The 27041-nt window shown below is 57.0% G+C and overlaps 2 protein-coding genes across 5 annotated transcripts in view; both read left to right on the top strand.

Annotated features, from left to right (window-relative positions):
• TOM1L2 (target of myb1 like 2 membrane trafficking protein) overlaps nt 1-12294 on the top strand; it is a 56447-nt gene extending 44153 nt beyond the window's left edge. For 2 of the 3 annotated variants that reach the window (XM_015643074.2, XM_015643073.2), the window contains 3 exons: nt 3822-3881; nt 6381-6417; nt 6949-12294. In XM_015643074.2, coding sequence (XP_015498560.1) covers nt 3822-3881; nt 6381-6417; nt 6949-7097 — 246 coding nt within the window. In that variant the 3' untranslated portion in view covers nt 7098-12294. The remainder of the gene's footprint in view (nt 1-3821; nt 3882-6380; nt 6418-6948) is intronic. The other variant, XM_015643075.1, reaches the window with a different exon arrangement.
• A 4103-nt stretch (nt 12295-16397) lies between these two features.
• SREBF1 (sterol regulatory element binding transcription factor 1) lies at nt 16398-26968 on the top strand. 2 transcript variants are annotated; one of them, XM_015642926.3, is made up of 19 exons: nt 16398-16691; nt 19951-20331; nt 20480-20649; nt 20720-20860; nt 20938-21156; nt 21242-21356; nt 21438-21649; nt 22105-22309; nt 22828-23012; nt 23103-23364; nt 23460-23626; nt 23710-23878; nt 23956-24064; nt 24137-24246; nt 24338-24470; nt 24639-24801; nt 25040-25225; nt 25303-25414; nt 25961-26968. In XM_015642926.3, the coding sequence occupies exons 1-19, from the start codon at nt 16586-16588 to the stop codon at nt 26182-26184; spliced, it is 3369 nt and encodes a 1122-aa protein (XP_015498412.1). In that variant the 5' UTR covers nt 16398-16585; the 3' UTR covers nt 26185-26968. The 2 variants fall into 2 exon arrangements, with proteins under 2 accessions (XP_015498412.1, XP_015498413.1); XM_015642927.3 differs by lacking the exon at nt 16398-16691 and adding an exon at nt 18957-19066.
• The last annotated feature ends 73 nt before the right edge of the window (nt 26969-27041 follow it).

Raw genomic sequence — 27041 nt, 5'->3', positions numbered from 1 at the left:
TCTTTGGCTTTTGATTGCTAGTGAGAACATCAACACAATCTAACTTAGATAAGTAGGAACTTCAATTCCAGGTTCCTGTGGGTTTTGTGGGATTGAACACTCACTTTTGTTCTTCCAACCCTCATTTCCATTTCCCTTTCAGGACTGTTGAGATGATCCCATTTGTAGGATTTTCCAAAGACTAAATAAAAAAAGGAATTTAAACAATCAGCCCAACTTTTAATTAAAGCCAGTTACTTAAAGTATCCAAAAATATTTAGTGACTTAATTTCCATTTACTTTAAGTATAGACTTTAAAAAAAAATAAAATTCACAATATCTTTTTTACAATCAGCTCTTGCAGCCAGCACTGACTATCTGGGGAGCTCTCTTGCCAAGACTGAGAGCTTCACTAGAGCATGGAAGTTTGCATAATCAAACTATCAACAAGAGTGTCCCATTCCAGAGTTTTTTCCATGTAGTCTGTGGCTGCCACTGCTGCTTGTTCCCAGAAACTGTTGTCTTTTTTTAATGTGTAAGCTAGTTAATTTATTTTTACATTGCCCCTGTTGGAATTTAGGGATTAGTTATAACAAAATTCCCCTGCGCATTTTTCAGTTTAGGGCTTCTGAAAGGGGAAGACTTGCCAAGTACCCAACTGACTGGCAAAAACTGAGCTTCTCTGTATGGTCAGATTAAAATGAAAAATGAATGGTACAATGTTATCATTAAAACAATTTAAAACTTCCAGTTGCTCTTTGAGAGTTTCCTCCATCTTTATTCTTGAACAAATTAAACCTGACACATGTAACCCGTGTTTTATGAGGAAATGGGGCTCAGAGTCTGAGGGAAATAAACTGGAAGCTGAGCATGGAAGGAGCAAATAGATACAGACCCTCAGCACTTCTGTGGGTGCTCTGGGAGACAGGGGAAGCTTTTTAAAAGGTCAGTGCTGAATAGAAAACAGCTGACACACTCAGATGTTTACCTTACAGCTTTGTCTGCTTCTCTGCAAGAAGTGCTCTTGCACTTCTGAGGGCTTTGTTTGTTTGTTGTAACTAGCTTTAGCTGAAAGTAAAATTCCCTTTTTTGCTTTTTTTTTCTTTCATTTTTTAAAATTCTTATGAAACACCACAGCACAAACTCTCGTTCTGCTGAGCTGCTCTTCAAGGACTTGTGCAAATTCAAGAGTCCTGTGATTCTCAGGAACTCAGTGCTTGAGCAGTCATCTGTCATGTTTTCAGGATAATCAAGATTTGAGATCTGTTCCTTCTAATACAGGGACACAGTGCTGCCACACTTTTTAGAACAGCTGCTCTTATATTCATAAAATCATAAAATCCTGGAATGGTTTGGGTTGGGAAAAAAGCTCATCTCATTCCAGCCTGCTGCCATGGGCAGGGACAGCTTCCACTATCCCAGGTTGCTCCAAGCCCCATCCAACCTGGATGTGGGGAACACTTTCAGGGATGGGACAAACACAGCTTCTCTGGCAAGCTCCCCACCCTCATAGGGAATAATCTCTTCTAATATCTAATCTAAATCTCTTTCAGCTTGAAGCCATTTCTCCTTGTCCTGTCACTGCAGGCCCTTATCCAAAATCCCCCTCTAGCTCTCTTGGAGCCCCCTGTTCCTGTAAATTTTATTCACAGAAAAGGAAAAATAAACCAGCTGTTTTCCTCCTCCCTTCCATGCACATGTTCTTATCCTTAGAGAAACATAAGCACCTTTCTGAGCTGCAAACCAAGCAACAGCTCAGAGGCTGCACCTTCCACAGTGTTACCTTGTGCATGCAGGTTAAGCAACACAGGAGAGAGGCAGCAGATCAACTTCTGCATAGACTTTAGGTTGCTGTAGACTGAATAAATCCATTACTTTATATCTCTGAAGCCAATATTTTATAAAGCTGTTAAACCAAGGAGACAGTTGTACAAAATTCAACTTGGCCTTGGGAAGGAACGTGTTGGAAAGTGCTTAGAGCTGTTCCCTTGTGAGTAGCTTCAGCTCACATTGTGTGTGCATGATGCAGGAAATCAGAAAGGGGCAGTTATCCTAAATCCAGCCCATTCCAGAGGAAACTACAGGAATTTATTTTCTGTTTGGGATCTTTATGAATTTGCTGGAAGCAAAATGACACCTTGTACCTCTGATCCCAGGAATTGTCACTTTGTCCAACCACCTGTCAAGTCAGAACCTGGCCACCTTCCTGGTGCTGCTCTTTGGGGGAAAAGCTTTGGATTGAGTTCTGGATTTCCAGTTCTTTGACACAACTAATCCACTTTAGCACACCTCACCTCAAGCAAGGTCTTAACTGGCCTCCTCAGTACAAATGGCCATTTGAATCTGTGAAAAAAATCCCTGAGGAGCTTTGCTAAAAAGCCTCAGCCTCTGTGATCCAGCATCTGTCCATCTTCCTCTGCTAAAAGTGCCTGAGAAAACTACACCTCCCAGGAAATGCATCTGCAGAGCCTCTTCCAGCTCTTCTTATTGAATCACAGAGTCATTAAGGTTGGAAAAGACCTCCAAGACCATCAAGTCCAACCATTAACCCACCACTGCCAAGGCCACAACTAAGCCATGTCCTGAAGCACCACATCCACAGGGATTTTTATCACTTCCAGGGCGGGTGATTCCTGTGAGAGACTTCAGGCAAAGCTGTGGAGAACCCCTGACACCTTTTCTGTCTAGGAGAGTCCCTCTAAGAGTGCCAGGTCTCCTCCCTGCCAGCCCCACTGCCCTGGCCTGGAACTCTCATGTCTAACATTGTTTTCCAACTATTTTTCAGGTTGTCCTTATTAGATCTATTGTGGTGTTTTCCTGTTTACCTCGGCAGGCCTCTGTTGTATTTAAGCAGTGTAGTTAAGTCAGGAAATTCTACACCTAATAGTCAGTAATTTCCCTTTGCTGACCCAGTTACCCTTAGCACTGTGTGAAATCTCTGCCCTTCAGCTGCCTCTGCTCTCCCTGTTGCAATCACACCGGTGTCGTGACCAGTTCCCCTGCAGGGGCAGAGGCAAACCTTCCATGCCTGAGTGTTAAACTGTCCCTGGAGCCTGACCTGCTCTGGAGAGCCCTGCTGCAGCTCTGGGGCTGTGCTCTCCTCCTCTGCCCCATCCTCTTCCTCCTCCCTCACCTTTGAGACTCTGCACTTTGCACTGATACACGCTGGGCTCTGCTGCTGAGGGTCACCTTTGGCAGAGGAGCAGGAACTCGGAGCTGTGGAAGTTTTGCTTTAAACCCTTGTGCCAAGGCTTGCCAGGGCTCGATGGTGTGGTGGGAGGAGGATCTGGGAGGAAGCATGACTGTACCCTGAGCTCTGACTTCTCCACCTGCAGGGAAAACCAAATTGTTTTCATAGGAGTGTTGCCTGAGGACTGTGAGCCCCTCTTTTTTCTAACCTTTCACTGTGGCTAATACCCATTTTAAAAAAACAAAAGGTGTAAATTTAACATTTCAAAACCTAACTGATATCCAGTATTCTACCCTTAAAAGCATTTCACGATCAAGATTAGAATCATCAGTCCATCTTGATGGTTTTAATACGTGGTCGAGAAGTTACTCATCTTACACTGGCATCCAGTCACGTCATTCCCCATAATCTTTCTCTTGTTTTTTTTTAGCCTTGTTGTTCACAATTTCCTTTCCAAGTTGTTTCTTTATTTGAAATGCCATTTATATTTTGTTGCCTTTTTTTTTTTTTTTTTTTTTTCCAGCACATCTTACATCTTTGTTTTTGTTTTGTTTTTAATCTTATTTCTGGCGTTTTCCATCGCTCTGTGGCCATGATTGTGGATGTGTTTTGGTTTTTGCCTGCCTTGCTGTTCTCTCGCTGCACTCCCTAGATCCCTGTTGCACAGTCCTCTGTCATGGATGACATTGAGGAGTGGCTCAGTACCGACTTGGTGAGACTCTTTATATTTTCATTTTTCACTTGCACGGGTAACTTTCAATGCATTGCTGAGTTCCTGGTACTTCTCATAGCAGGAAGCAGTGAAACTTCCCAAGCAGAGAGTTTGGTTCCCTTTGAAGGGAATATATAAGCAGGAGGAATCAGAGTTGTGTTCAGCAATTCAACCAAAACACTTTTTTTCTGAGCTGTTTTATTTTCCCTTCTCCATGTGAACATCACAGAATAGCATGTGTTCCAGAAAACGTGGGATTCTGATCCTCAAATAGGGAAGCATTAAATATGGGCTGAATTCTTCTGCACCAGACTTAAAGTCCATGTTTAAAGCTGCATTATTTAGACAGGATCTAAGTTCATGCTTATGTTGAGGCATGCTTTTAAGAGATGCTGGATCAGGGCTTAGATTCCTTTCAAATCAAGATGTCTTTGTTAAACTGGCAGGCAATCTTGACATGTTTCATAATAGTAATTATAAAAATTTATAACAATCTCTCTTCAATGTTTATAACTTTCTCCTAAATGGTTATTGTCTGGTAATTATTAAACAAACAAACAGAAAGCAGAACTAAAAGTAGCTTTGCCTTCACCCTGGAGTTTGTTTTGCTGTCCCAACACACATTTGGTTTAAGCAAGATACAGCTATTACACATTTATTCTGTTTTGATTTTTTTTCAATGTAAGCATGACTCAAATCAACCAAGTGCATTTTGGGGGGTGGGTGGTGGGTTGTGCTCACACTGTTCTTTTAAACATGGTTTTAGTGAACTGAACCTCACCATATCCCCAAGGATCATGTCCTTCCATTCTTCCAGCTTCAGGCAGGAAACTCCCAATTCCCTTAGGGTGTCCCCCAGCCCTTTGCTGCTGCCTGCTCAGCTCCCAGCTGGGAGCTGTGGGATTCAGCTGGAAGCGGAGCTGCAGGCACGCTCTGGCACGTCAGCCCTGTGCTCTGGCACTGGAGGAGCTGGCTTTACTGCAAGGAGGAAAATTCTCCAGCTCTCCAGAGGTGCCTGAAGTGCTTAAACACATTCCGGGTTCAGTGTTTGATTTTGGCAGACTGACTGGCTGTCTCTGAAATGTCACTGGGTTCCAGCTGCAGGTAGGTTTGTCAGGACTCAGTACAGGAGTCACTTCCAAATTTAATTACAAACTGGCCTCATTTTGTTAAAAAAATACAGTAAATGTAGCATGTCCACTCTGCTTAACCAATAAACTTTTGCCTTTGCTATTTAAATTAGTTTAGAGGGAGAGAAGATCTGATGGAGAGATATGGAGGTAGCTCTGTGCATCTGTCATCCCCAGCACAGACTTGCTCAAAAGGAACAAAGCAGAGAAGTGTCCTGGAAATGCCTGAGCAAGCCTGGGGATGTCCCTGGGTCCCCATTCCAACCCTATGTGGGTGCAGCAGAGAGATGCCTGTGAAAATTTGGACTGGATTTTTGTTTTTCACTCTGGGTCCCCTCCTCCTTGTTCTGTTAACAGCTCGTTTCAATTCTCTATTTCCCAGGTGAGGAAGTTGAAGGTTAGATAATTGTTATTTCCTTACCCTTTTTGGGGTCCACTGGACACAACTCTGCCTGTGAAGGGGCTGCTGTGTGAACCTTGGGAAACCTCAGTGCAGTAGGAGTCCAGGAGATGCTCAGGCTCTAAAATGTGAGGCCAGTCAGTATCTTCCCACTCCTGCTAGAGAAGCCAAGTATAAACAAATACTTTATGTTTTCAAAGCAGTTTCAACATGAGGTTTTCAACCAGTATTTTTACCCATCTTAAACATCCTGCTAGATTGACAAGGACGCCTTTCCCTGGGCTTTTAATTTCCTTATTTGAAGTGCACATTGAATTGCACAAACTGGTGGAAATGCAGTGACCCTGTGGCATTCCCAGCCTTTGATTCTGATGGACAAACATTAACTGCTGTCAGTATCCTTCATCCAGTTCACCCTGGTCTTGTCTTTGTACAGCATGGGCACAGGAAAGCTGCTGTATTTTTGTATGAAACCTAAAACAAACTCTCACAGGAGGAATGTTGACCCCAAACAATTTTGCACATGTCCTTTGTAAGCTAAAAATGCATTTTACTTGAAGACACAATGCAAACCAGAGTCCTGACTTTTTTAAGGATGGTGTGACAGAAAAGATGCCATCTGGTACAGTGTGTGTATGACTCACACAGCTCAGATTTGGACCAGAATTACTGTCTGAAGAGGAAACAGCACTGGACTGACATTGAGATCCAACAGGGAAAGCTTAGCTATCCACCAGCAATCCTCAGAAGCACGTCAGTGCTCACCCTCCTGCTCTGCAGCGCAGTGAAATGTCAGTCCCCACTGGCCTCCCGACGTGGGAGCCGTGTGATTTCCCCAGGTCGCCCTGCTCCAGTGGTTAATATGTGGAAACAAGTGGTGGAAACTGTCCGGTTGTATTAAAGGTGGAGGGGATGACAGGGAGGGGGAAACACTGCCTGTGCTCACGTGCCTTTTTGTTCCTATTGCAGAAAGGCACCGAACTGGAAGAAGGAGTGACCAGTGAAGGTAAGCAGAGATGCCCGTGGCTATGAGCCATTCTCAGGTTAGTGCTCAGATGGAATTTGCTCTGATCCCTGCTGAGATGCTCCCTTCTCCCAGCCTGATGTTCCCCAGCAAATGCTTCCATGCTCAGAAAGGCAGGAGGAGAGCATTTCACAGCAAAAGGTTCATATTTATGGTGTGGGGAGCCCTCCTGGCTGTAAGTGCTTCCCTTCCATCTTCCTTGGCTGTGCTCTGTGTTTGTGCCAGCAGGAATGTGTCCCCGAGCTGCTCAGCCCTTTGGAATGATGTTTCCCTGGTTCTGTCACAGCCGGTGGCAGAGTGTGGGTTTGATTCCAGCTGCTGCCTGAGCTCGGGTGTCTCCAAGGACGGCTGTAGCCTTTCCTGAGGAAGTCAGGCTGTACCAGTATTTGTGCCTGCAAACACAGCCCGACAGGATGCCAGGCCCTGGGATTTCAGCCCCTGCCAACCTCTGTCCCTGGGGCCAAACCCACGGCCCCCGTTCTTACCTGTCTTCCTTCTGTTTTTGCATTGCAGAGTTTGACAAATTTTTAGAAGAGCGAGCCAAAGCGGCGGAGATGGTTCCCAATCTGCCATCCCCTCCCCTGGAAGCCCCCACTCCTCCGACAAATCCTTCCAGCAGGAAAAAGCAGGAGCGCTCGGAGGACGCCCTGTTTGCACTGTGAAGGCGGCGCGGAGCCGCTCTCCCGCCCCTGTGCTCCGCCGGCGAATGTCGCCGCACGGCCACTCTGTCCTCCCACAGTCCTTGGCTAACGACGACTCCCGTCCCCCCCATTCCATAGTTTGCTTCTCCTTCCCTCCCTCCCCAAGTGATCCACCCCCACAAGCTGACTCTTTCTATTTAAATCCAACACTATTCCTGCCAGACCACGATTCTCCAGCACTCGCTTAATCCCCTCCTTCCTGTCCCAGCTGCACAAAACCAGCTCTTGATGCTGAAAACCCCTTCAGAATGCACGAGTACGTCACACTGGGCTGAAACAAAAGCCCAGGGGGAAGAGAGCAGCCTTGCCCTTCAATTTATGTAGGGATCATCCTCTTCTGTAGGCAGGTCCTGCCAAGTAGACGGCTCTGTCAATCAGCATGTAATTGACTGAGCTGGAATGTTCAGGAGGAGTGTGTCTTTATTTTTAGATAAAATGTTAATGTATTGGCTTTCGTGTTGGATTCGACAGCAAGGAACAACTGTTCCCCTTTCAACATGTGCTTCACAAGTTAAAATCCTTTACTCTCCCACTCACACATCTCCTGGTACCATATGGTGGTCGCTTTTCCCCACTTTCTGTGGCGTTTCATTTCTAAATCTCACAGGGTATTTTTTGCCTTGTGTTTTATCTGGGCTTGCTCTAATTTGAAGCAGTCTGTTGGCCATGTCCAGTAGCTCTGGCAGTTGATAAGGATGGAAAATGCTGGGCTAAATGGCTGCTGTAACAATGGCACAGGAAGCACCTTGCTCCTTGGGAGATCATTCTCACACAGGAATTTTCCTGGTGTGTTTGCCTTTTAAAATAGCTCAGTTATTTTCTCCTTACCTTAGATTCCTTCTTTGGTGACTGTAGAGCTGTGCATTTGGTGTAAACACCCATGCAGATGGATGGGACTTGCTCATGGATTGGGTGTGAACTGAGCTTCCTGGATTCCCTGCCATGCCTGGTAGGATAGACACGCTGGTTCTTGGGGGTAGGGACGAGGAAAAGAGGCAAACCTCAGAGGTTTGTATGGAATGCTGAGGGAGATGGTTACCGTGGAGGGATTAGCCCTGCCAGCCAGTGCTGGAGGTGAAACTCCTCATTTCCTTTCAGTTTTAGGCCTGAGAAAGTGTTGAAATGATTGTGACCCGTGCTATTTGTAATTTCTGGAATGTCCTTTGATCCCTCTGCCCTTCATTAGCTCCCGGCTCCTACGGGGCTGCAGTCTCTGTGCAAACAAGCATATTCCCTTGCTTGCCAGAGGCATGGCCAGGATTCCTGCTCCTCTGGGGCTGCCAGAAGGGATTCCAGCATGTGTGCCTGCCTTGCTGAGCTGACAGGCAGAGCTGGAGCAGGCAGCTCCAGCCATCACCGCATCCCCCAGCGTGTTCCTTGGGAGGAAGCCAGTGGCGCAGGATGGCAGGATCAAAGAGAGAGCTGAGCAGTGCATGGCAGGAGAATCTCCCATCCTGACAGAGAGGCACTTTATCAGCTAAACACCCGTGCAGGCAGCAGGCTCCGGCCCCTCTTCCTCAGGGTGTTCCTTGGCTTAGGCAACCTCCTTCTGACCTGACATGTCTGAGCTTCCCAGGATGCTGATGTGTGTCAAGCTCTCTTGAAAGTTGTTCTAGGCCAAGTGATAGAAGCTTTTATCTGAGCATAGCATTTTATCAGCCCATACCATTCTCTCTGAGGACCACCCCCTTTGGGACGTTGTGACACACAAAGCCTGTTACCAAATGCCTGATTGCAGCGCTGATGGACTTTGACAGCGGACACATTAATCTTTGAAGGGAAACATTGTTTGGTGCAGGATTTCCAGGCCGTCCCAGGTCAGGTTTCACTCTGTGTTCTCCCTGCTCATCGTCTCATCTGTCCTGCCCTGCCTGTAGCCTCTTCCAGGATCCCTCCATATGTAGCTGGGCCCAGGCAAGGCTGTCCTGCCACCCCTCTGTGCTGATGTGACACCTCGTCACTGCTCTGTGTAGCACAGCTTACAGATGGACAGGGGAAACCAGTTTAAAAATGGAGATAACTTGAGAATCAAGCTTTTCTCCCCACTTGCTGGCCCTCTCTCCAGTTGAAGCCCTTCTGTGTGGGTCTGCAGAGGCTTTCTCCAATTCCATCTTCTCCATGGCTAATGGACCAGCCTGCCTCAGCTGCATTGCACCCTCCTGCTCTCACCCACTGCCCCCACTGCTCAACACAAGGTGAGCCTAATGCTCAGGGATTGGCACTGCCAGCTTGCTGCAACACGTCAGATGTGGCCACCAGTTCCCAGAAACCTGAGGAAACTTCTGTGGCAACGCTGATTTGATTTCAGACGGTGTCCGGTGATCGCCTGAGCAGTTTTGCCAGCACAGAATGAATTGCTGGTATTCCTGTCAGTGCAGAAAGCTCTGTGGGTGTTATAAGTGTGAATTTTCTCTTCTAAATCCTTGAAACACATTGACCCTATAAATGGCCACATCAGGTGATTCTAAGCATGTTAATCCAGCTTCCCTGCCAAGCCAGAGGAGATAATCGCATTGCTCAGGCATGGGGACACTGTCAGATGGTGCAGAGTGGCACGGATGTCACCGTCACCGAGCCCCTGCAGTGTCCCACTGCTGCAGCTGTGCTGGCCCTTCATCCCCCACCCCTCAGCCAAAAGGTGCTGGGGGAGTGTGCTTTTTAAGGCTTTTTTCTGTCACGTTAAACTTGTCCTGAAACCTCCAAGGTGTTGCTTTAGGGAGAATCTGGTCCCTATCTGGAAGATTCTGCAGAGCTGTCGGTGGTTGCTCTCTCCAGCTGGGAGGAAAAGAGGTGGAGTGAGAAGGCTGGGGCTGGGGGGAAAATACAGAGTGTGTGTTGGCAGAGCTCAGGGGGCTCTTTGGGTGTGTGCAGCCCCAGGCAACCCGTGGTCCCTGCTGACACTGTGCATTATCCTCTGGAAAGCCGTGGCACTGCTTGCAGGGAGTGGCAGGTGCCACCAGCACAAGTGGTGGCTTTGCTGGAAGTAGGGCAGCTCCCAGGAGATGCCTTCCTTGGGAGGAAACGTACTTTTGGAAAGACCTGGGATGGATTTGGAGCCCAGATCCACCACACTTGTGTCTCTCAGGGCTGGAAGCACCAAAGGGAACAGCGTGTGGCAGAACAGGTGGTTTAGCCCAAACCTTCTTTAACAAATACAAGAGCTACGCTAGAGCTTCCCAAATGTCCTGTATCAGGATCTCTCATCTTCCCTGTCCTCTTGTGGTCTGCTGAAAACCAGAGCAGTGGGAACTGTTTGAGGGAAAGGGAAGGGGCTTTCCACTTCAGGAGACCAACTTCTCAATTTATCCTTCCTCGCTTTCACTCTTAAGTGCTTCCTCTGTGCAAGTGGGCAGAGGACTCGCGTGGCTCCTGCGAGAACAGGGATGGAGCTGCAGCCTGATCCACTTTCCATAAGAAATAACATCCCAGCGCTTTCTAGGCATCTTAGGAATCACAGCTTGACACTCAACGACACTAAATTATTCTCGGGGTCCTTTGTAAGTTCTAATCGTGCCCTATTCTAGGTTAAAATATTTATTTTGTCTATATATTTTCTTTCCAGTGTGTTTTTTAACCTCTTATGTTAACTCTTCATGTGCTGAGATGTAAGGAATCAATGGTTTCTATTTAAATATATCCTTTGGGTTTTGTTTTGTTTTTTTTAATTGTTCTGTGTAGATTTCAGCTGCATCTTTGACAGGTGTAATAGATAACAATGTGCTGTACAAACATTTAGGGTGTTTAGGGTGTAGGTAAGGCTCATAGGAGAACTGCTCATAAAAACGTAGCACGGTGTCTCTTAAAGGGAACAGTGTAAACGCTGAAACTGGTCCATACTGGGACCCTCACGTAGCCTCCAACATACCTTTTCCCTTCTGATTATCACAGCCTCCATCTCTGGGATGTGCTGATCAAACCAGCCCTGTCATCCCCAGGGCTGGTCTTTCACCTCCAAGCTGAAGGATTTTTTTATTTGTTTGTTTGACTTCATCCAGCATTTTTTGATGGGATACACTGGCTGTTTCCACTTTGACATGGAGGGCTGGGAGCTGGCTGTGGTGGCGAGATGTTTCCCTCCAGTGGTGGAAGAACAGATCCAGGCCGTGGTTTCAGGCCCAGGGCAGGGGTGATGGTCCCTCCATGCAGGAGCTCCCAGCCAGCACAGCCTGACCCTGCTCCTCTGTTCCCTGCTCTCCTGATATCCCCTACAGGGACAGGATGTGCAGCCCAGGAGAGCAAACAAGATGGATTTCCAGCACTCTGTTTCATCTGGTGAGTTGTTGAGTCTCCTGTGGGTGCTGGGAGCCCTGGAGTGGGAACTGTTTGTGCTATCTCCATCCCTGTCCATCCCATCCAGCTCCGTCATTGTTTACCTCCTCAGGGCTGACCACAAGCCTTGCGGAGCCTCCCCTGGAAAAAACCAGCTCAGAACAGTTATTTTTATGGAATTAGTGAAGCAGTGAGTGGATTTAGAGCTGTGTTGGAGGTAACCCTTCCGCTGCTGTGGGCTCCCACCAGCCAAGGAGGCGAGGTGCCCACACAGCACCTTCCACCCGCCCATCCCAAACCGCAGCCTCCGGAGCAGGCTGTGCCTGCCTGCTCCCAGCCCAGGTTCTGCACACCTCCTCCTCACCTGGAGAGAGGTGAGGCTGTGTGTCACCAAAAGCCAGCTGGCACTGAGCAGCACTGAGCTCTGCTGCTGGTTCTCTTTAGCCCATGGCAAATCCACTACTCCAAAATTCCCACCCTGCTCCGTGTTTTTATGAGTATGAGCTCCTCATTCCCTACATGTTCCTATGAGCTGTTGTTAACCCTACAAATGTAACCTGTGTAATAGCTTCTCTGTATATTACAGCTGTAGGCTTTCCAGATAAAAGTGGATAATATTTATTTACTGAAGATACTGGATATTTTTTTGTTTGGGAATGGGGTAGGGGGAGAAAAGGGACATAACTGTTTAAAGAGATCGACTATGTAAAGAGAAACAAAATACACAAAAAGCAGAGAAACCCAACACTAAAACATCACTGTATTCAAGTAGAGTGTTTCCATTAAGGATGAGACAACTGTATTAATCTGCCATTGTTTAACTTGCTCCAGAAATCATCTCCTTGGTTCCTGCATGTGAGATATTCCAATAAATTCACTATCAGTGTGAGCTGGGGGTGCTATCATCTGTCTCTCAGCTGGGGACTCGCTTGGCTCCACTGCCTGGCCTGAGCACAGGGAATGAGTGAGCACAGGCGACATGTGCAGCCCTTGGGTACCCACCAGATGTCAAAGCTGGTCTCCTCCAGGAGACAGAACCTGGCTATTCCCACTGGGAGAAGGCTTGTCCCCAGCAGTTGCTCTTTGTGTCTTTGCATGGCTCGTGCTGTCCTCTGTGCTGTGTTGCCAGTGCTGCTAAATTCGTGTCCCACCAAATTCTGGCACATCTTTTGAGGGTGGCATCAGGCAGACACGGTGGTGACAACCTGGGTGCTCGGTGGGACACTGTGGATCACCACCCTGGTGACCTAGAAAGTGATGTGTGATGTTCCCAGCCCATCCAAGGGCCACTTTCCTGACTCATCAGCCAGGAATTTGTTTTGACATCCCCATTATGATGGTGGGTTTGATGGGCAGAGAAGGAAGACCACCAGCTTAAGAGCCCCAGAGAAGTGGCACTGGCCAAAACTGAACCAGTCTGGCAGAATGGTGCCCTCTGTTCTGCACGTGGAGATCCACCCTGGTTGTTTAAATCTGGGGAAGGGGGGTGTGAAATAGCTGGGAAGATGGGTTTCCCCTCCCTGTAGTCACATATTGGCATTAAACAGCTCTGCCCCAGCTTGTTTACCTCACACGGATCATGTGCCTGGCTCAATGTCGGATACATTCAGGGAGGATCCTGGCCTGGATCTGTTGGGAAAGGTGTGGAGCTGCTACTGCCCTGACAGGGCAGAATCACACAAAAAGCACCAGATCAGAAATGTCCAGCGCTGTGCAGGAGGGGCTGTGGGAGCAGGGGATGTGGGGGATGTGGGAATGGGGGCTGTGGGAGAAGGGGATGTGGGAATGGGGGATGTGGGAACAAGGGGCTGCTCCTTCCAGGGGCTTCACCACACTGTTCTCTGCAGCCCCACGGTTACACTCATGAGGGAAAGATCCCTCTAACCCCAAATTGTGCCTCCATCAAGGGCCAGAGTGGGTGCAAAGGGAGGAGTGTAAGAGCAAGACAAACACATGGGGACTTGGCTTTTCTCTTGCTTTTCCCACGTGTGCCCCTCCAGCCGCTGGTGACCCAACTCCCCAGACTGAGCACGGCTTCCCCAGGTTTGTGAACCCTGATGGGATTCTCTTCCTCCAACCTGCTCCCACAGCGACCGTGCAAACTCCCAGCGTGGCCTGGGGGCTTCCACACATCTCTGCCCTCCTCCGTGGGCTGCCAAGCCCGGGCACACAGCACGGCAGGAGCCCCATGTGGGCACAGCCTCGGGCAAGCTGAGTGTCGCTGCTTTCTGGCACTGGGCAGCAGCTTTGGATGCCAGTGCAAATGGGAAATGACCACAGGTGCGTTTACCTTTCACCATTTCACCCGAGGGTAAATAAACCCGCAGCGGGGGCTGCACTGGAGTGCCACCAAACTTGGCTGCGCCTCCCCAAGCTGTGGCTCAGGAAGGGACATTTGGCAGCCGAGTTACAGGCAGTGAAGGAGAGAAGAGGCTTTTAAATGTGTTTGCGACAGAAATTAATGATTAACGCCGCGCTCTGCCAGAGCAAAACAACCCCCGGGGCAGGCAGGATGCCAGAGGCTGGGCACGGAGCACGACACGCTGCTTCCAGCGCAGGGCTGAGGTGTGCTGGCAAGTGGAAAACAGCCGGGGGCTCGCTCTGGGAGAGCCCAGCTGGCTGAACGAGGGGCCAGCAGGACGGGGGATGCTCCGTTCTGGGGCTGCCGCGTTCAGGCACGGCCCGGAGCCGCCGGGGAGATGCTCCGCAGCCTGAGCCCCGCGGAGCCGCACCAGCCTGCCCGGCCGGCTCGGTGGCCAGAGCCCAACCATCCCGGGGCCGGTTTGTTTTCTGTCTCATCCTGCGGTTTCCTCCCAGCCTGCTCTCAGGAAAACGTCTCCGCGACTCCGGAGCGACCACGTGGCCCGTCCTCCATCCCCGCAGGACTGACATGATGTAATCGCGGGCCCCGAGCCGTGATGTAGAATCACTCCACTCAGGGCCGCCGCGCTTATTGGCTGCGTGGCCCTGGTCCTACGGGCGGGGTTTTCCCTGCTCCGCAACCCAGCGCACCCCCGGGAGCCCCACCCCGCGTGGAATCCATCGTCCGCAACAGCTTCGGCCTTCCCCAGTGCGGAGAAGATGCTGCTGTGTCCTCCCGACCCCGGAGCAGCAGCACGGGTGGGCTCCCGGCGTCCTCGGAGCCTCTGGATCGGGATCGGGGAAGGGGCTTGAAAAAATATAGCTTTGCACTCAGTTTGTGCAAAAATTAAGCTGTGTTGGCGTGTGTTATTTCTCCCTTCCACGTTTATGTGTGATTTTTCCTCCTTCTGTGTTTGTGTGGTTTTGCCTGTCTAAATCCCTCAGGGAAGGCTGTGCCCCGGATCTTGCATGGGTTATTAAAGGTCTGTGACCCCTGTGCTTGCACAAGGCTGCTCTAAATCCATGGGGGGCCACGGCACATCCATCTCCCCAGCGCTGGAAACCTGCCCTCTCCTCCCACAGCACATGGACTGCACCAAGGAAAGGGAAACACCACCAGCACGGAGCCTGGCTTCTCCCCAGTGACCCCAATAAAAACGGGGGGAAGCACACAGTCCCCTGCACGTCCCATGGCAGGTCATGGAACTCCCGAGCGTGTGATCACTGCTCCCTCAGTGATGTTTGCTGAGGGTGAGGGATGTCTGAGCTGCTGATGGTGCCCCATGTGCGGGTGACGCTGCCCCAGCTGCTGGCACAGAGCTGAGCCAGGATTCCCTGGGCTCGTCCCCAGCTCGGACACAGGTCAATGTCCCCAGATTGAGAAGGCTGGAGTGGGGTGAGGGTGCAAAGGGGACAAGCAGGGCTGTGCACCCCCAGCTCTGCTGCTCAGCTCTGTGTGGTCCCCAGTGAGCCCTGGGGTGCTCCGTGCCACACAGGGGATCTTGTATCACACAGGGGTGCCCGCTGTGCCTCCGTGTGGGAGCCAGTGAGGCCAAAGAGAAGTTTCTAAGGTGCAGTCAGGTTTAATGAATTCCCAGGCAGCCTCAGATTGTGCTTGGTGGCACAGAAGAGGAGAGGGCAAACTTCCAGAGAGCTGATGTTGCAGCACATTTTCTTGTCCTAAATGAATCCCAGCAGCAGGACAGACCATGGAGCTCTGCAGTGCACAGGGCACAGCATTTTCCTGGCACAAAACTCCCACACTGAGACCTGCCACGCTTGGGCAGCAGCCACAGCACTGATCCCAATGGCACCAGCATTTTTCCTGGATCCCACAGCTGATGTCCCCCAGGAGGGTGCATGGGCTCAGCTGAGGCTCCCAGGGCAGCGTTGGTGTGTCCCTAAGCAGGGGAGTGAAAGCTTCTCCCATGCCAGGCCATGCCGTGGGCGGGCAGCACAGGTGGGACGTGCTCTGAGCGCTGGAACTGGGACAGGGAAGGCCCGGGGCCCTTGAGAGGGCTGGTTCAGTGGCCCAACCTCGCCCTGGCACGTGGCTTCCATGAGGTGCAGAGGTTTGTGCAGCCACGGCCACCACCTGCCCACACCGGCCCTGCCACCTGCTCCCTGCATGCCCCGTCTGGGACTCAGGGGGCTCAGTGCCCAGCCCAGGTGTTGAGAGCCCAGCCCAGGGCTTTGGTGCCTGTCCTTAGGGTTTGGTGCCTGTCCCCAGGGGTGAAAAACGTCCCCAGGGGCTCAGTGACAACCCCAGGGATCGATGACATTTTCCTGGGCTCAGTGTCTGTTCGCAGGGCTTGGTGCCCATCCCCTGGGGTCAGTGACATCCCCAGGGGTTGGTGACGTCCCCAGGGGTCGGTGACATCCCCACAGGACCGTGGTCCTGCTCAGGGATTGCAGCCTGCGCTTCTCCCTGCCCAGCTCCTGCTGCACCAGCTCCCTTCCCGGTGCCGCGGTGTCCCTGCCCGGTGCCGCGGGGTCCCTGCCCGGTGACCCCGAGGGTCCCCGCTCGGTGCAGCCGGGGGTCTCCGCTCGGTGTCTCCGGCAGTCCCGGTGCGGCGGGGCGGTGCGGGGAGGCGGCGCGGGGCGGGACGCGGCGGCGGACCCGCCTCCGTCCATCCCCCCCTCCCGGTGGCAGCTCCGGGCACGGTTCGCGGGAGCAACTTGGCGGCTCGTCCCCGTGGTGCCTGTGCCCGGGCCAGCGCGGCCATGGCGGGCGGCCGGCCCCGCCACCCCTAGAGCCGCTCGAGCTACCGGAGCCACCGGAGCCGCCGAGAGCCACGGGAGCCACCGGAGCCGCCGGGATGAGCGCTCTCGCCTTCGACGACGCGGCCCTGGAGGGGCTGGCACCTTCCCTCGGCCTCTCCGGGGCCAGCGACATCGACACGGCCCTGCTCAGCGACATCGACGGTGCGTCCCGGCGGGGACGGGACGGGGCACGGCCGGGGCTTGCGGCATGAGCGGGACCGGGCTGGGGGTGTAACCGGGGCTCGGTGCACGGCGGGGCTCTGGGCTCGGTGCAGTCCTGGGGATCGGTACATGACCGGGACCGGGCTGTGGCACGGCCGGGACCGGGCTGGGGGAAAAGCAGGCTCGGTGCACGGCCGGGGGCTGGGCACGGTGCGCTCCCGGCTCTCGGAGCATGGTCCGGACATGGCTGGGGGTACCGGGGCTTGGAGCACAACCGGGACCGGGCTGGCGTGTAACCAGGCTCGGTGCAAGGCCGGGACCGGGTTGGAGGCATAACCGGGTCTCGGTGCGCGGCCGGTACCGGGCTGGGGGTATAACCGGGGCTCTGTGAATGGTCGGGCGCGCTCGGTGCGTGGCCGTGGCCGGGGGTTCCAGGCTCGGTGCACGGTCAGGGAACTTGGTACCGGCATTTGGCCGGGGCAGCGAGATCGGTGCACAGCCAGGACTCGGTGCACGGCCGGCGGACCGGGCTCGGTGGCGGGCCCGGCGTGGGGAGGGGGGACACCGAGCTGCTGGAGCGCGGAGTCGGTGCAGAACCGCGCTGGCTCCGTTACCGGGGCCGGTCCATAGCGGGGGGCTCGGGGTGGGGGAGCACAGGACACCGGCACCCCCGGGCTGGAGGTGCCGCTACCGGGACAGCCCCGACGATCCCCCCCCGTTCCCGGTCACAGCATCGTGTCGCCGGTAGCCCCGCCCCTCGGTGACGTCACCGGCGGGGTTACTCTCGGTCGTTCCCTCCAGGCCGCCCGGGTTCTCCCAGCCCATCCAAGCGGGATGTGGTGAGATGGGGAGGTTCTGCTCCAGCCCCGGGGCTGGCACCACTCCCCTCCCCGCCACTCTGGGCTCCGTGAGATGGGGATGCTCCAAGGGCACCCATTCCCGGAGGAAACCCACTTCCCAGTGGGACACATTCCTCAAGGGGACCCGCTTCCCACCACCATAGAGCACCACGTGTGCCGACTTCAGTGTTTCCAAGGCTTTAGCACAATACTGGGGATCCCAAAAATCTGGGATCTCAAAAAATTGGGGGTCCCAGCTCTCGGCAAGCCCCGCGCCCCCCTTGCCACGTGCTCCACCAGCTCTGTCGATCCACGCCATCCCGCACAGCCGGTGGAACACACGGCAAGGCGGGCACGGGACTTCAACCTTCCAAGACCTGCCCCGCTGTGTGGTCCGTGGTGGTCTCCCTTCCAAGATCTGGGGTGGAGATGCCATCCCAGGTCTGCAGGTTCGTCCCGGTGGCAGTCAGGGTGGATCAAAGCAGATCCAGGTGCCACCTGCTTTTCTTGGCGACGTTTTGGCGTGGGCAGGGAAGCAGGAGCTATGCCAGGGCTGAGTGGTGCCGTATGGGATGAGGTTTTCCCGCTGTGGGGTTTTGCCGTGCTCCTTTGTATCACGGCCAGCCGGGCCACCTCGTACCCCACAGCTGCCCAAAGTGGGTTTGTCACCGGTCCCTGGCTGGCCACGGCTTGTCCCTCATCCCTGTCCCAACCCTAGGGTGATGTCGGACATGTGCCCAGGGATGTGGGTGCCCTGAGCCTGCTGGGACCTGCCAGGACCCACAGATGAGTGGGTCTGCCCCACACGTTCCCACGGGGGAGGAGGTGGCACTGTGGGTGTCCACGTCCTGCTGATGGCGTGGGTGACAGCGGGTGCCGCACGATAGAAACACCTGGAAGGTGCCAGGAGGATGGGACAGCCGTGCCCACCCCCAGGCTGGGCAACAGGAGTGAGCACCCCCTCTCTGCCACCCCGGACTTTGCTCTGAACCACGGAGCAGCCCTGGCGGGGGGCGGGGGGCGTCTCTTGAGTGTAAGGGGGGGGCTGGGAGCCCCCCGGAAGGACACCCACCTGCCCAGGGCAGGATGCCGAGGGCTGGGTGTTGTTTGGGCTGTAGCAGTGCTGCGTGCAGACCCCGATCGTTGCGGGGTGACCCCTGGGCAATGAATGAGGGGGGTCACAGCGGGCTGGGGGGGCGATGGGGGCGGGCAGAGGGGTTAGCGGAGTGTGACCCCGAGTAACCGCGGGAGGCTTGCGGCGGGTGCCCGAGAGTAACCCGGTGCCGGGCTCACCTTGGGCGCCGGGGGCTGGCCGGGGGCGGCCGGCGGGCGCGCAGGCGGCGATTGGCGGAGTCGCATCACCCCATCCCCGGCCGCGCTCCAGCCCTGGCGCGGGGAGGGCGCCGGGGAGGAGGCGAGAACATGGCTTTAAAATATCCCGGGGCCTCTTCGCTGCCGGGCACGGGGCTGAGCGGGGGCTGCAGCCTCCTCCTGGGGACCTGCCCACTCCCACCTGCATGGAGTGCACCTTTGAAGGTACCCCCGCCTCGCCAGCCGCCTCCTCCTCGCCTGCCGGGGTGACCGTCGTGGTTCCTCTCGGAGCGCTGCACCCCGTGGGGAGGGCGGTGTCCGGGGCCCGTGTGGCTCGGTGGGAACATCCCGGGGGTGTGTGCGGGGCGGGGGGTGCCCTGGGGGGTATCCCGGGGTCTGTGCGTGCAGTGGGGTGAGCCTGGGGGCAGCGGAGTGTGTGGGGTCCTGGGATGTGCCCGGGATGGGAGCACCTCTGCATGGTGGGAGAGTCCCAGGACACCTCAGTGGAGGTGTCACAGAGACCCCGATGTGTCTGTGGGGACACCCCAGGGCGCCCAGGTCCCGTTGAGTGGGACAGACCCTCGCTCAGGCTGTTTTAGCCCTGTGCTTGCCCAGCTGCCTTCCTGAGGACTGTTGTGGTCAAACACACCTGGCACTGCGGTCTGGCACATCCCGGGGGTGCCACCCCCTGTCCCAGTCTGAGCACCCCCTCCCCTCGATACAGGGGCTGATTTGGGGATTGTTGGGGCTCCCAGTACAGAATAAATGAATGAATGAACGAATGAGCTGGCAAAGCCTCCATCGATATCAGAGACACGCTGAGATGTGCCCTGCCACTCCCAGACCAGCTGAAAAACGCTGACTGCTCTTGGCTAAGCCCTGGCACCCCCGTTTTGAGCACCGTGCCTCAGTTCCCACAATTTCAGGATGGGTGGAAGGCTGAGAGGATTCAGGCACAGCAGATTCTTGGGCTCTCGGGGAATTTTGCCTCTGGATTATGGGGATCTGTCTCCTAAATGCTAAACTGTGGGGAGGGCAGCAGGGGGCCAGCCCAGGCCCACCTTGGGAGGTGCGGGACAGCAGCTGACGGCACGGGGGGTGTTTTACAGACATGCTGCAGCTCATCAACACGCCGGACAATGACTTCTCGGGGTTGTTCGACTCGCAGTTCAGTGCCCCGGACAGCGCCGTGCCCCCCTCCACACCGGGCACCCTCAACACCTTCCTGGGTCCCAGCAAGCCGCCCCCCGCCGCCCCCACCGGCAGCGCCTACACGGGGCCCCCCGGGATGGCCACCTTCACCCCGCCGCCCCCGGCCCCGCTCCTGCCGGCGCCACCCCTGGGTGTCAAGGAGGAGCCATCGGTGGTGCCCAGCAGCCAGCCCCAGCCCCAGCCCGGAGTCATGCTGGCCCCCAGCTTCGTCCCTGCGTCCCCCAGCCCGTTCACTCCCCAGCCCTTGGTGGGCTACCAGAACCAGCACAGCTTCTCTGGTGAGGATTTGGGGGTGCAGGGGGGTGGATCGGGGCTCCCAGGCTGAAGGTCTTGCTGGAGGGGGGATGTTTTCCCTGCAGGATGGGGCTGTGCGGGGTTGGCTGGTGCCAGGGGCTCTCTTAACGCTGTTCTCTGCTCCATGCCCAGCTGTGCAGCCTGGGAGTGCGGGGCAGACCCTGCCCAGCCCCCTGCCCACCCCACAACCCAGCCAGCCCGTGACACTGCCCGGCCCCGTGCAGAGTGTGGCACCCCAGCAGCTCCTGGCCCCCGCCGCCCCCAGCAGCCAGTCTGTGTCACCACAGATCCAGTCAGTGCCGGTAAGCCCAGGGCCGGGGGTGGGGGGTCCCGCTGACCCCCACGGCCCCGCTGACCCCCACTGCCCCTCAGGTTCTCCTGCAGCCCCATTTCATCAAGGCTGACTCCCTGCTGCTGACGGCCGTCAAGACAGACGCCAGCAGCGCCAAGACTTCCACCATCGCCTCCCTGGCCACCAGTGCCAGCGGCTCTGCCACCCCGCTCCAGGTGCCGGTAGGTGCCAGCACCGGGAGCTGCAAGGTGGGGAGATGCTTCAGGACCATCCCTGACCCCACCCTGCACCCCTGCAGGCGCTGGTGAGCGGAGGGACCATCCTGGCCACGGTGCCGCTGGTGGTGGACGCGGAGAAGCTGCCCATCAACCGGCTGGCGCCCAGCGGGAAACCGGCGCTCGTGCAGAGCCGGGGCGAGAAGCGCACGGCCCACAACGCCATCGAGAAGCGCTACCGCTCCTCCATCAACGACAAGATCGTGGAGCTCAAGGACCTGGTGGTGGGCACCGAGGCCAAGGTGGGAGCAGGGGGCAGTGGGGCAGGCCTGGGTAATGGGGGGCTTTGCACAGAATTTGGGCTGAACTGTCCCTGCCCACCGGCAGCTCAACAAGTCAGCAATCCTGAGGAAGGCTATCGAGTACATCCGCTTCCTGCAGCAGAGCAACCAGAAGCTGAAACAGGAGAACCTCTCCCTGAAGATGGCCATGCAGAAGAACCGTGAGTGGAAGGGCAGCTCTTGGGGTGGAGGGCTCAGCTCTGTGCGCCCAAGCAGCCGTCAGCTCACTCTGCTTCCTGCAGAGCCTGTGAAGGACCCAGGGACCCACTGCAGCCGGGGGGCCAAGGCAGAGGCCCCCATGGAGGTGGTGAAGGCGGAGGTGATGGAGATGCCGACACCACCGCCCTCAGACGTGGGCTCGCCGTCCCACAGCAGCCCACTCTCGCTCAGCGGCGGCAGCAGCAACAGCAGCAGCGACTCAGAGCCTGACAGCCCCCTCTGTGGCCATGGCAAGGTGAGGGAGGGCTGGGGGGGATCCCCCTTCCCTGAGTGGGGCAGGGGATCTGCTGCTTCATGTAGGAGGTGCCAAGAGCAAAGTGTACCAGATGGGGAAAGAGCTGAGAGCCTGCTCACCCCACTGAGAGCAGTCTTGTTCTCTGAGGCTGCTCCTAACATGATTTGGGGCTGGGTGTGGAGGCAGTTTTATTCTATCCTAAAATGTGCTCTGTGCCCCATGCCCCTAGCCTGAAATCCATGCCCCTGTATTCCAGCCTGTGCCTCACCACCGTGCCCTGGACCCCATGCCCTATATCCCATGCCTGCCCCCCACCACCACACTCTGTATTCCACACCGTGTACCCCATGCTCTGGATGCCGTGCCCTATATCCCATGCCCCATATCCCATGCCTGTGCCCCCCACCCCTCGTCCATGCCCGTGTCCCAGGCTCACAGCAGCTCTCCCCATGCAGGTGAAGCAGGAGCGCCCGCCACCCTCGCCCAGCAGCCAGGGAATGCTGGACCGCTCCCGCATGGCCCTCTGCACCTTTGTCTTCCTCTGCCTCTCCTTCAACCCCCTGGCCTCCCTTCTCCAGGGTTCTGGCTCCCCAGCCCCCCTGGGGAGCCAGGACTCTGCTGGTCCTGGCAGGAGCATCATGGCTGAGTCTGGCACTTTGGGTAAGCTCTGCAGTGGATTGGGGGACATTGGGATGGAGATTGTTGGGATGGGTGGGGGATGGAGGCTCTCAGGGTGGGCATGGGCTGTTGAAGACCATCGAGGTGCAGGATGTTGGGGTGGGTGTTTGGTCAGAGCTACCTGGCTTGAGGCTGTTGGGGTCAGTGCGAGGTGAAGACTGTTGGGATGGGGGATGTCAGAGTGGTGACCATCGCAGGGGAGGTGATCATGGTAGACATGGGGTGAAGGCCATCAGGATCTCTGGGTAGGTCTGCGATGGGTGACGATTGGGGCAGAGGCCATTGGGTGGATGCTGCTGGGATGGGCACAGGGTGAAGGCCAGTGGAATGGATATCCTGGGGTGTGTGTGAGGCACAGACCATTGGGGTGTAATCTGTTGGGATGGACATGATTGGGTGGAGGCTCTTTGGTGGACATGGGATGAAGGCCACTGGATGGAGACCATGGGGTGGGCACAGGGCAGCACTGGTGGGGTGTTGCTGACCCCATCCCTGCACAGAGGACCCATGGGGGTGGACGCAGTGGCTGTGGCCCACGTTGGCTTTCTGGGCGCTGAACGCGGCGCTGGTGCTGGGTGCGGTGGTGCGGCTCTTCGTCTGCGGGGAGCCTGTCACTCGCCCCCACTCCGAGCCCTCCATCCTCTTCTGGCGGCACCGCAGGCAGGCTGACCTCGACCTCGACCGGGTACGTCCCATTGTGCCCCCCATCCCCTGCCCCACCTGCCCTGTCCCTTTATCCTGGCCACACTGACCCTCTCTCTCTCTGGGGGCGCAGGGAGATTTCGCGCAGGGGGCCCAGCACCTGCGCACAGCGCTTGGGGCGCTGGGGCGGCCGCTGCCGGCCTCCCACGGGGACCTGGCCTGCAGCCTGCTCTGGACACTGCTGCGCCACCTGCTCCAGCGCCTCTGGGTGGGTCGCTGGCTGGCTGCCCGCGCTGGGGGGCTGCGCCCGGACCCCCCGCCCGCTGCCCACGTCCGCCAGAGTGCCCGCGACGCTGCCATGGCTTATCACCGCCTGCACCAGCTCCACCTCACCGGTACGGCCCTGTGGGGCTGAGGGAAAGGAGCCCCGTGCCCTGCATGTCCCCACAAGCTGACCCCATGCCTGAGCCTCCCGTTCCCATTCCTGTAGGGAAGCAGGCTGGGGGGCATCTGCTGGCCATCAACCTGGCACTGAGCGCTGTCAACCTGGCTGAGTGCGCCGGTGACGCCATCTCTGTGGCAGCGCTGGCCGAGATCTACGTGGCGGCGGCCCTGCGGATCAAGGCCAGCCTGCACCGCTGCTTCCACTTCCTGGCGGTGAGTGTGGTGCACTGGGGTGTCCCCTGTGTCCCCTGGGACTGGGGTCTCAGGTCCTTCCTGACCCCCTGCTCTCCCCGCAGCGCCCCTTCCTCTGCAGCGCCCGGCGCGTGGCCCTGTCCCACGGCGGGGCCGTGCCCCCTGCCATGCAGTGGCTCTGCCACCCCTTGGGCCACCGCTTCTTCGTTGACGGGGACTGGGCGGTCAAGGGTGTTCCCAGGGAAACCATCTACAGCTCTGCCGGCAACCCAGGTGACCCCAAGCTCCCAAACCCTGCACCCCCCGATTTGGGGCGTGGTGTACCTGCTGACCCCATCTCTGTGCCCCAGTGGACCCGCTGGCACAGGTGACCCAGCTCTTCCGTGAGCACCTCCTGGAGAAGGCGCTGTGCTGCGTGGCCATGCCTGAGCCCGGCCGTCCCACTGCCCAGGGAGAGGGGTGAGCATTGGGGTGGGCACCTTCTCCCCCTGCCTGGTATGGGGCCAGCCCCCTCACAGCCCCTTTCCACAGGCGGTTCTCCGATGCCCTCGAGTACCTCCAGCTGCTCAATGGCTGCTCAGATGTCAGTGGCACACCTGGCCCCACACCCTCCATCGCCTCTGGCTTGGCGGCTGTCACAGGTGAGGCTGGCGTGTCCCCCATTGGGATCACTTCATGTGGAGGGCCGTGGGAGTGGAAACACCCTGCTCCTGTGTCCCTCCCACCCCACAGGCACCGACCCCGTGTCCAAGTGGTGGGCATCCTTCATTGGCATCGTTATCCACTGGCTTCAGGGAGATGAGGAGGGGGCTGAGCGCCTCTACCCGCTGGTGGAGACCATGCCCCGGGCACTGCAGAGCTCTGAGTGAGTGCAGGGGACATCGGGGACAGGGGTGGCACCTCACTGCGTGTCTCCCCTCCCCCTTGCACTGGCACGGCCTCTCTGAACTTGGAGCACCTGGTGTGTGCTGAGGAAGGGCGCAGCCGTGCACAGCGAGGGGTCTGCAGTGACCCTGTCCCCTCCACCTTACAGGAAACCCCTTCCCCGTGCTGCCCTGCACTCTTTCCGAGCTGTCCGCGCCTTGCTGAGCAAACAGGATGGGAGCCAGGCCACCCTGAGCCACTGTGAGAAGGCCAGCAGCTGCCTGCGGGAGAGCCTGGAGCTGGGCAGCCCCTCCAAGGGCACCGTCGACAAGGTGAGCTGGGCTGGGGAGGGACGAGGTGGCCGCGAGCCCCCAGCCCCGGCGGGAGGTGCCCCCGACCCTCGCGGGGGTGCATTGTAGTTGCATTGCATGTGTCAGACTGGGAGTGCAATGCCCCTGCCATGCAGCCCGGCGGGGGTCCCGCGCAGCAGCGCCTGCCCGCAGCGACCTCCTCGGCACCCCCGTCCGTCTGTCCGACCCCCTGCTCACCCCGATCCCCTTGTCCCTACAGGCGGTCCAGCTCCTGCTCTGTGACCTGCTCCTGGTCACCCGCACCAACCTGTGGCAGCAGCAGATGGGGGCCAGCCAGCAGCGCAGCTGCCTCTACCAGGCATCCGCCCTGGAGCTCCGCGGCTTCCAGCAGGACCTCAGCAGCCTGCGGCGCCTGGCACAGACCCTGCGCCCCGCCATGCGCCGGGTGAGCCCCCGACCCGTCACCTGCTGGGTCCCCTGGTGCCCTGTACCTGGCTGTGCTCACCGCTCCCCCCAATCCAGGTGTTCCTGCACGAAGCCACTGCCAGGCTGATGGCCCGGGCCAGCCCCACGCGCACCCACCAGCTGCTGGACCGCAGCCTGCGGAGGAGAGGGGTGCAGGGCAGCAAAACAGGTGGGCACGGGGTGGGAGATGGGGTGGGACACCTCAGTCCTCACTTGCAGCACCCCAGCAGCCTTGGATTTGTGGTGGGACAGAGGTGGGACACATCGCTCTGCACCGGCAGCATCCCAGCCTGTTGGGTGGTGGCACATGGGGCGGAATACCTTTGTCACCACCTTGGAGGATGGGAAATGGGGTGGGGCACCCTGGTCCACACCTAGAGCAGCTCCCACAAGGCTTGGGTGGTGGGACACAGAGTGGGAAACCCCATTCTGCACCCACAGCACCCCACCAACCTTGGATGGTGGGAGATGGGGTGAGACATAGGGTGGAACACCCCTTTCCCACCTGCAGCACCCTGACACCAGAGATTCTGGGTCATTGGGTGGGACACCCCACCTGCAGCACCCCAAGAGCGGGGACACGTGACCTCCTCCACTGATGGTGTCACCAGCTCCAGGGTGGGCGAATAACCCCATCCCCGTGCCAAACCCCCAAGATTTATTCAGCGACCTCCATGGGCACCCTCGGTGCTGACCTCGGCTCTGTCCCCCGCAGCTGGCGAGCCGGAAAGCCACCCCACGCCACGGGAACACGCCGAGGCGCTGCTGCTGGCCTGCTGCTACCTCCCTCCCAGCTTCCTGGCGGGCCCGGGCCAGCGCGTGGGGATGCTGGCCGAGGCTGCCCGCACGCTGGACAAGCTGGGCGACCGCCGGACGCTGCACGACTGCCAGCAGATGATCATCAAGCTGGGCAGCGGCACCACCGTCACGTCGGGATAGGTGGGGAAGGGGCCGCCAGCCCCCGGCCACCCCCGTGGGTGCGGAATATGGGGCGGAGGGAAGCCGTGCCTCAGTTTCCCCACAGGATGATGTTAGGGAGCGGGTTTGGAGGTGAAGGGGTGGGTGGGGAAGGGTGGGGTGGTAGCTGGCGTGGGTGTGGGGTGGAGGTCCCAGCCTGGGGCAGTCACACGTGGGGTACCCCGGGTGGGCTCCCCGTCCCCCCGGGGACCGTGTCCGTGTCCCCAGCCCGCGTGGGGGACGGGGCGTGGGGACCTCTAGTGACACCGTCGCGGTACTGCAGGGCACCGGCAGGCGCGGCAGCGACCCCCGGTGCCACCCGAACCCCCCCGGTGCCACCTGCAGCCCCCCGCTGTCACCTGTACCCCGCAGCGGGGGCCCCTCCTGGGGTCTCTGCCCGGCCCCACCGCTGCAGGGTTTGGGTTTGGGGCTCGCTTTTGGAGCCATGGCAGCGGGGAAGTGCCCCCTCCCCAGCCGTGCCCATGGTAGGCAAGAGGGGACCCCCACCCTAGCTCCTCGTCCCCAGCACTGATCCCCCCCATTAAGAGCTGCCACCACCCCGGAGCACGGGCAGGCTTTGGGAGAAGGGATGGCAGGGTGGCACGGGGCTCCTGGGGGGCTGGTGGGTGCCTCTGTGTCCTTGCTTCACCCCCTCTTGTACATAGACCCCCCTCCCCTCGCCTCCCCCCACTCCCCTTTTCCCTTTTTAAACGGTATTTTCATAGTCGGAGAGTTTTGTACAGACAATTAAAGCTGATTATTTATACTGGTGTGTGCTGGATTGGAGGGGGACAGACACCAAAAATAGGGGGCAAGGGGCCCCTTGTCCCCACAGGGCT

This window comes from Parus major, chromosome 14, assembly GCF_001522545.3.
Source record: "Parus major isolate Abel chromosome 14, Parus_major1.1, whole genome shotgun sequence".
In the NCBI taxonomy this organism is placed as follows: domain Eukaryota; kingdom Metazoa; phylum Chordata; class Aves; order Passeriformes; family Paridae; genus Parus; species Parus major.
The sequence above is the reverse complement of the archived record's forward strand: the minus strand, read 5'-3'. Positions and strand labels throughout refer to the sequence as shown.